Below are 8,288 nucleotides of genomic sequence, written 5' to 3'. Positions count from 1 at the left end.
GTGAGAGTGAGGCCTCGTGACCTTATTATATGTAAACAACACTTAATATATTCATTCATGGTGTTCCTTCCCAGTAGGTAACACTTGCATTAGACTTTCTTTTGAGTGAATACTCCGAGAATTTCGATCGAAACAAGTGAAGCTTCATACACTGCGGTAGATTTGATAATAGACGACTTTGAGTCCCTCTCTATGACCTCCAAGTGCGTTAAGAACGAGCTAAATCCAAGCATTAAGAATCCTCCTTCTATTATTTGAACTTCTTCTAAACGCTTTTCATTATCAATCTTTGTGAACTTTTCTTTAACTTAAGGAAACTGTAGTGTACATAGATGGAATCTGGGGGTGTTAATTTGCTAGTAAAATGGCTAGACTAAGGATTTGGACCTCGAGATTTTTACTGAAGCTCCACTACTGCACCCCTAGCTCAATTACATGGTTGCCTATACTCTTGCACCCTAGACATTGAACCCTGCGTCCCTGGTAGTGTTCCTATTAACACAAAACAAAGCAGTTAGCACTAGCAGTGCAATGTTATCACAAGAAGTCATTAACCATGTCTGGAGTTAACCTACTACGCCATGGTAGTACAAACATTATAAACAACATGTTTATGGCATTATTTACAAACAAATTTCTTGTCTTCGTTCTAGATTTATTTTTTGATTGGTGAAAGAGAATATATTTATCAAAGAAAAGACCCTATGGGTGATCGGTGAAAGAGCTAACTCAGCTCTTACTGAAGTACAGAACAACACTAATTAATTCCAAAACCAAGCCCTTCAAATTATGCTTGATACCACTACTCCAACAGCGCATTCTTGCAATATAAAAACTAAATTAAAATGAAATTATACTATCTATTTTCCTTTTAATTTTGCGCCAAGCGTTCATAAATTCCGAAACAATTACTTCAATCTTTTCAAAGATATGAGGAAAGACTTCACCCATAAGTCTTGCAAGTTTGAGTGTTCCATAAATTTCCCAGACGTCACTAGCCGGTATATTCATCTCCAGCTCATGCACTAGCTCTCCCTTCATCCTCTTTCTCCTTCAAAAGTCAAAACTAACCAATGCTCTAACTCTGAGAATTATTGCGATAATGGATGTTATTGGTTGTCTTTGCTAATATACAATGTAAACTCGAAAGTATAATATTTATGAAGCATTATTAAAACCTAAGGCATCTTACGAGAGGAAGACTTGTTCATTGCCGCAATAAACTATAAGGCAACTCTTCTTTGCAATTGCACAATCACAGTCAGAAGTAGAACAACTGAGTCAATTAACTCATAGCAAGAGGAGAAAAACATTATACAAGGAAAAAACCCGGCCCAAAGTGCCCCAAGTTAGGTTAGGCCATGATTGAGAATGAAGCCAACATCTTCGTTTTTAGTTTTGTTCATCATGTAGGATCTAAATGGCCTGTGTGTCAGTGTGCGCGTGCAAATGTAATCTTTGTAGTCTTTTTTCTTGGTATGTTTTGAGTGTTTGTCTATATAATGCCATTGGACCTGTCGCTCTACAAAATTTGGTTACACATTTAAGTTTTTTTTTTTTTATTTCGACGCAAAAATTAAATATGTAACGAAATTCCAAAGCAACATTTTGAAGTGAAATGATGGTATCATTTCATAACAGATTTTGCAGTGAAGAGTGCAATGCCAAAACAGGAACAAAGTTGCTATGGATCTTCAATTGGATCCAATTCGCAAATGGTTCAAACACGTGAAACCCAAACTAATCGAATAATATGGGCTAACAGTAGACTATAAAATAGCCCGGCCTACTTTTATGCCTTAAATAAACGGTCCACAAAATCATTTTGGGGGTTTATCAAGGGTTTTCATTTGGCACTCCTCAATTGACAAACGAGTAAGTATTTTCTTCTCTCTTTTGCATTCTTTTCATTTCTCGGCTAAAATTTCGATATATATATTTTATAACCAATCAGATGGTTGGTTGGTCACCGTGGACACCAAAGGGGTTTGCAGGTTGTTTCGGCGTAGGAGTTTGCCTATTTGGTATCGGTGCACACCTGTCGTACGTTAACATTGCTCCTCAACAAGCTCGAACTAAAGCCCGTAACGACTTACTTAGAGAACACTTGAAAAAGAAATACGGATACGGAAAGTAATCTTTGTTTTAAGACATCGCCGCCGCTTATTACTGTAGTAGTGTAGTAGTAGTAGGTATGTATTTGTTTTAAAATGTGGGGTAATTTAGTAACTTTCTATTTGGGGGATAATTTAGTCATTTCCTTCCTTGTGTCAGTGGTTAGTTTGAGACCGAAATGAAGTTGAAGGTGGTGTGGAGGAAAGTGTCTGATTATGTACGATATGATCTCAAGGAAATTGCTTTTCCTTCATCTTTGCCAGACCCTCCTCACATTATAAAACGTAGAAAATTGAATTGGAAGGAGCGCTATTATGTAAGTATCTTTTCTATTTGATATTTGATATTTGATACTTTCCACCCCTTGGTAGGCATCAATAATGGCTTCATATTTCATGATATTGTGGAAGCGGACAGTTATTTAATGACAGAAAATAAAAAAACTGGCCTCATCATACTCATATTCTCGACCTGCTAAAAGCTATTAATCATTCAATCTATATACTAAAAAATTCTGGTGTTTTTTTACATTGCTTGTTGCGTTGCATTACCAAATGAAGGGTGTAGCAACTGGTAGGGCGGTTGCCGTTTATTTCCAAAATTGCTACTATCATTTTCTTTTTCTTATTTCACCTTTAGTAATGTTTATTTACATATATAATCAATGTTCTGTATTGGTTGTCTAGGTATTGAAGGAGGCATCTAGGCTATACGCAGCAAGCTGGGTACGGGATATTGGCCCTGATCTTCGGCCGAATGATTACAAAAAGTATGTTGAGAATGGCGATAAATCCAATGTAGGAGATGTTGAGAACAAAGAGAAAGAACCCTCTACCCTTGAGGATCTTGGTGAGCAGCATTTTTTTTCATTTTGCTATTCTTGCTTTGTTTTAGATCAAATTCCGTCTAGATAGGAGACTATTTTGACAGATCCGCCTAACAGTTGTTGATGCCCATCCAAATGCTTGCATCTGTGATATGCTGAATCATTTTGCACCATCTACCTTTTGATACGTTTTAACTTCATTATGAGCATCACAAGTTTTTCTATCTTTTCATGTGAAGGAAATTATTATGTTCCTTTCAACTCGCTCCCCCTTCCATTTTTACTTATAATTAGCTTGCCATCTCAGTAACTGCAGATTAAGCACTGGTCGTTCACTAATTTAACTTGAGGCAAAGTTTTGTTTTGTTTTTGAAGAATAATTTTCCATAAGGACATCAATGTTTGAAAAAACTCCCTTAAGCCTTGAGCAAGAAGGCCTCATTGAGGCCCGAGGAAAGCCTCAGAGGTTCGCAAGGTGTACGCCTTAATTGGAAAAAGTTTGCAGAATTTCTAAGAAAAAAAGCATAGTTAATTAAATTAAGAAAAATAAGAAATATTATATCATATGAATTATATAGTTTTACCCTGTGAGTAGCATTCAATCTCACAGAAGAAAGCTTGAAAATGTTGCGACATAAGTACATCACTCTAAAATTTAAAGGAACAATGAAACTTATAGAGGCCGTAGGCCTTAGATACCCATGTGACTTATTACGAATTTAAGGCATCATGATATATTTGTACGAGGGGTAGTTATATGTTATTAGCAAATGTAAAAGGATAATACTTTGACAAAAATAAAAAAGAAACAGAATGGACTTTACTGAGCTTAGGCACCAAAATGTGCGTGTCATTAGTGTGAAGCGTAAGCCTCTTCACCTCGTGTATAGGGCTATAGGTCATAACCTTGATGCATTTTTGTTCATGAGGCTTCCAGCCGCGCCTCGAGGCCTAATCCATTTGAGCATTGAACAGAATCGAGTGTTTGTCTGTACTGAAGTTCTGAAATATTAATCTGTATTTGACTTGGGGGCATCCACTATTTTCATCTTAAACTCTTGCGTTGCCATATTACACAACTCCTGGACTTGAAAATGGAAAAGGAAAATGGTCTTCATTAGTTCCCCATGTAGTCCTCACTCCGCAGCAACTGTGATACTGGAGTTGTCTGGATTTGTGTTCTTGCTTTACGTTTTTGGTAAAGAAGTTTACATGTGTCCTAAATTCAATTTTTGTTTGTCTGTATATCATTGTTTTGTTTATTTTGCTTAGAAATGGAAAGGAGTATTTTTCTTTTTGTCCAACATTGTACTTTGAGTAGCTCTTACATTATCTTTTACGTGGGTGATGAAAACAGCGGTGGCTGCCAGAGGGGGAATGGAGACTCTAAGGCCAGCTATGCAGCGGGTGTACATGACGAGAGCTTCTGCCTATAGGGATGCTCTCAAGAGCTTTATACATGGTTATCAAGAAGGCATACAACAAGTCATGTCAAAGAAGGAAGAAAGTAATCCTCAACAGCCTGAAGATATTTCAAAGAAATCAGGATGATACTGTCTCGACAAAGGAACTTTGTAAGTTGACCTCAAGAGTTTAAATAATAAAATAGAGTTACTGCATTGGCTATAGCTAATAATGATGTTGTTAAGTTATACATTCTGAACGAAGACTACTTGCGCTCTACATCTCTTATGAAGATCATCTCTTATATTATTAATTATTGGAAAGTTTATCGTAAAGTTGGCTCTCAGTTTCGGGGTTTCTCCGCGACTGCTGCTACTGAATTTGGAACACAGTACCCAAAATTTCCAGGAGTTACGGTCTGCAATATCAATGTAGTGAACTTGCAGGCTCTCTTACAAAAATGTGCTGTAGATAAGATAGTCTGGGAGGGGAAGGTCTTGCATGGTCAGGTTTTCCAGGCAGGTTTACAGGTAGACACTTTGTTGTCAAACATCATCATCAACATGTACTCCAAATGTGGATTTGTTGACTCTGCACGTCAAGTTTTTGATAGGATGCCTGAAAGAAGCCTAGTTTCATGGAATACAATGATTGGTGCACACACTAAACATGGAGAGGAAGATGAAGGCCTCAATCTTTTTATGCAGATGCAAAGGGAACAGGTTCCTCCAAGTGAATTCACACTTTCAAGTATTATTTGTGCTTGTGCTGCAAAATCAGCAGTGTATGAGAGCAAACAGTTACATGCATTTGCTCTTAAAATTGCATTTGATTCTAATGTATATGTTGGGACTGCCTTACTTGACGTGTATGCAAAATGCGAGTTGATTAATTATGCTTGCCGCATATTTGATAGCATGACTGAAAGAAGTGCCGTTACATGGAGTTCAATGATTTCAGGATATGTGCAAAATAATTTTCATGAAGAGGCTCTGATGTTGTTTCACAAAGGCCAAAAGGTGGGTGCTGAACAGACCCAGTTTACACTTTCTTCTGCTCTCAGTGCTTGTGCAAGTTTGTCAGCTTTGATTGAAGGGAATCAGATTCATGCAATACTAGTGAGAACTGGTTATGGATTGAATCTTTTTGTGTCAGCCTCTCTTATTGACATGTATGCTAAGTGTGGGATTATTGAAGATGCGTATTTGGTGTTTTCCATGGTGGAAGCAAAGAATATAGTGTTATGGAATGCAATGATGTCAGGTTTCTCTAGACATGCTCACTCCTTGGAGGTGATGATTCTATTTGAGAAAATGCAACAAATGGGTATCTTTCCAAATGAAATAACATATGTTTCTGTTTTGTCTGCATGTAGTCATATGGGTCTGGTTGATACGGGGAAGATATATTTTAACTGGTTGGTCAGAGATCCTGATGTGTATCCTAATGTTCAGCACTATTCTTGCATGGTAGATCTTCTCGGTCGTGCGGGGAAGATTGAAGAAGCTCATTGCTTGATTGAGACAATGCCATTAGAAGCAACTCCTTCGATGTGGGGATCATTATTGGGTTCTTGCAAGATACATGGGAATCTCGAACTGGCTGAGATTGCTGCAAAACATTTATTTCACATGGAACCTGACAATGGAGGGAACCATGTGCTTCTTTCAAATATATACGCAGCAAATAAAATGTGGCTAGATGTGGCTAGGTCGAGAAAGCTTCTGAAGGACAGCGGTGTTAGGAAGGAGATGGTAAGAGTTGGATTGAAGTTAAAGATAAGGTTCATACATTTGTGGTTGGAGAAAGAGAACACCCAAGAATCACTGATATTTATGCCAAGTTGGATAAGTTGGTGGAAGAGATGAAGAAGCTTGATTACAAAGCTGATACTGACCACGATTTACATGATGTGGAGGTAGCTCAGAAGGAGGAGCTCCTGAGACACCATAGTGAGAAGCTAGCTCTAGCTTTTGGGCTTATAAGCTTACCTTCTGGCATGCCTATAAGGATCAAGAAAAACCTTCGGATATGTGGGGACTGCCATTCCTTCATTAAACTGGTCTCAAAGATCACTGCGAGGGCTATCATTGTGAGGGATACTAATCGATTTCACCATTTTAGGGATGGATCATGTTCATGCAGAGACTTTTGGTGATATATTAGTTTCTCAATTTGCAGATCTTCAGAATTGGTGGAGCCACATCAGAAGAACTTGATATCCATTTTCCATTACCGATATCTCATTCTTACTTAGGAAATGGTGGGGTGAGATTCCCATGGCTTCAAGATTCTTTCCTATAGCCAATAACTTGGAATCTTTTGCTAACAAGACCTGGGACCTTCTGTTTTAAATTTAGGAGGCAGGGTTCGTGTGGTTTGATCAAGTACAACAGTTGAATCTAATGAAAACAAGTTGGAATTTAGCTTGTTTTATTGACAGGTTCGGTTGCTGTTAACATCCATTTTCACTTTCTTTCCTAGTCTTCTGCTCAACTAGATACGGGACCCCACAAGAATTGCTCCTTTACTTATTTTGGCCATGGAAAAGGATTTTGCTTGGTTGACCCAGACCCAAAAAAAGCAAAGCCAAGAAAAGAGGAAAAGCAAATCTGAGGAGATCTTACAAGGTGTTGCTACATGTTACATGGGTGTTGTGTCAAAGCATATGGGTGAATGAATCCTCCTCACAGGACAAACCCATTACTCAAGCAGGAGTCTCTTGGGATTACGATTGGGCACTAACTTGGGCCAATGATAAATTCCACAGCTGGGGATCCATCATGCTGAACACTTGGAAAAGCCACTAAAGTTTCGATCCATCATCGCCAAGGTCAACGGGTATCACTGTCTTAATCTTAAAGTCATTGTGATTACATGATACAACAGATGACTATTTACACCATTTCGATTTCTTTCCATCATGTTTTAAACTTTGGCCCACCACATCAAATCTCCTATCTAATCATATGCAACTTGTAAAGAGTTGCCCAACTTTACTGGTAAAAAGCATGTATAGTGAACAGTGTATGTTTCAGTTCCTAAACAACCAATGCATGTCTCGATATGTTAGTCGTGTATAAGGATTTTGAAGCCAGGCCTTTGAGAATGTGGTAAAACTCATGGTCTTTGCCTTCACTAGAAACTGATGTGTTTGTGGTATACTAGCGATTTTTTACAGAAACTTCGAACAATGTCTGCGTGTACACTGTTAGACATGAAAGTTAGGATGTTAAATATATAACATCTGTGGTAGTTGTCAAGACATAAAGTATCTATTGAATCTACAAATGTATGAGGTAATTGTAATCAGGCCATATGTAGAACTACTGTTTATTGTTTATTATTATGATTATTATTATTTATACAACAATTTATTTATTTTCCGCTCAACTAGAACTACAAACTCAGGTTATGGTTCTAATAGGTCGTCTCAAACTCAGTACGCATCAGGAATTGATAATTGTATTGATTTCTCTGTCTATTTCAACCCACTTTTAGAAGTGGATTTCAATTCATATTGGGGCATTCAGTCATTGGGCCACTATTGGTTAAATCTCTACTGGATTTTATTTGCCTGTTGAATGAGGGATTGTGTTGTCTTTTATAAGGATGTATGTAAAATGGAAGTTTTGAGCAGTATTTTGGTGGGTATGCGTCCATTAGATGACTTTGTCATCTATAACCAACTGCCGCTCCTGTCATAGTGTACACAAGTGATAGGAGAACAGGTCTAATGTGTTTATAACAGCTTAGCGTCCCAGTGAAGATAATTAGTTGGAATGTAAAATGAAGCATGCAACCTTGTCTTCTAAATCAGAGTTAGAATTGATCTTGACTATCGAGATTTATTATGTACTGGATTTGAAGGAATGGCTTTTATGTCTGAATATCAAGTATAACAAACGTCGAGTTATTTTAATTTCCAACCAGGTTCATGAAT

At 37.7% G+C, this 8,288-nt stretch overlaps 3 protein-coding genes across 5 annotated transcripts; all 3 read left to right on the top strand.

Moving 5' to 3' along the window:
* Window positions 1–1,785: 1,785 nt before the first annotated feature.
* LOC147498472 (bric-a-brac protein) lies at window positions 1,786–2,137 on the top strand. The gene is made up of 2 exons (XM_086560455.1): window positions 1,786–1,875; window positions 1,955–2,137. The coding sequence occupies exon 2, from the start codon at window positions 1,955–1,957 to the stop codon at window positions 2,135–2,137; it is 183 nt and encodes a 60-aa protein (XP_086416581.1). The 5' UTR covers window positions 1,786–1,875.
* A 156-nt stretch (window positions 2,138–2,293) lies between these two features.
* Window positions 2,294–7,428, top strand: EMB2735 (embryo defective 2735). 3 transcript variants are annotated; one of them, XR_015195504.1, is made up of 5 exons: window positions 2,294–2,431; window positions 2,802–2,964; window positions 4,299–4,515; window positions 5,306–5,637; window positions 5,721–7,428. XR_015195504.1 is itself a non-coding variant. In XM_086560454.1 (4 exons), exons 1-3 carry the CDS (start codon window positions 2,294–2,296, stop codon window positions 4,490–4,492), a joined length of 495 nt encoding a protein of 164 aa, XP_086416580.1. In that variant the 3' UTR covers window positions 4,493–4,515; window positions 5,306–7,428. The 3 variants fall into 3 exon arrangements, 2 of the variants coding, with proteins under 2 accessions (XP_086416580.1, XP_086416579.1); XM_086560454.1 differs by having other exon boundaries at window positions 5,306–7,428; XM_086560453.1 differs by lacking the exons at window positions 5,306–5,637; window positions 5,721–7,428 and having other exon boundaries at window positions 4,299–4,680.
* LOC147498471 (pentatricopeptide repeat-containing protein At5g04780, mitochondrial-like) lies at window positions 4,633–7,291 on the top strand. Its single transcript, XM_086560452.1, is given in 2 exon segments — window positions 4,633–6,094; window positions 6,097–7,291. Coding segments are annotated over 2 exon segments (1,869 nt in total). The 3' UTR covers window positions 6,504–7,291.
* Window positions 7,429–8,288: the final 860 nt, after the last annotated feature.

Source organism: Coptis chinensis, chromosome 5, assembly GCF_015680905.1.
Source record: "Coptis chinensis isolate HL-2020 chromosome 5, ASM1568090v1, whole genome shotgun sequence".
NCBI lineage: Eukaryota > Viridiplantae > Streptophyta > Magnoliopsida > Ranunculales > Ranunculaceae > Coptis > Coptis chinensis.
This window is presented reverse-complemented; position numbering and strand designations above follow the sequence as displayed.

Excerpts from the sequence above, each read along its gene's own strand:
- LOC147498472 (XM_086560455.1), top strand. The coding sequence starts at position 1,955 with ATGGTTGGTTGGTCACCGTGGACACCAAAGGGGTTTGCAGGTTGTTTC.
- EMB2735 (XM_086560454.1), top strand. The coding sequence starts at position 2,294 with ATGAAGTTGAAGGTGGTGTGGAGGAAAGTGTCTGATTATGTACGATAT. Across the intron at positions 2,432-2,801 it reads ATTGGAAGGAGCGCTATTAT|GTATTGAAGGAGGCATCTAG; the intron begins GTAAGTATCTTT and ends TTGGTTGTCTAG. Across the intron at positions 2,965-4,298 it reads CTCTACCCTTGAGGATCTTG|CGGTGGCTGCCAGAGGGGGA; the intron begins GTGAGCAGCATT and ends TGATGAAAACAG.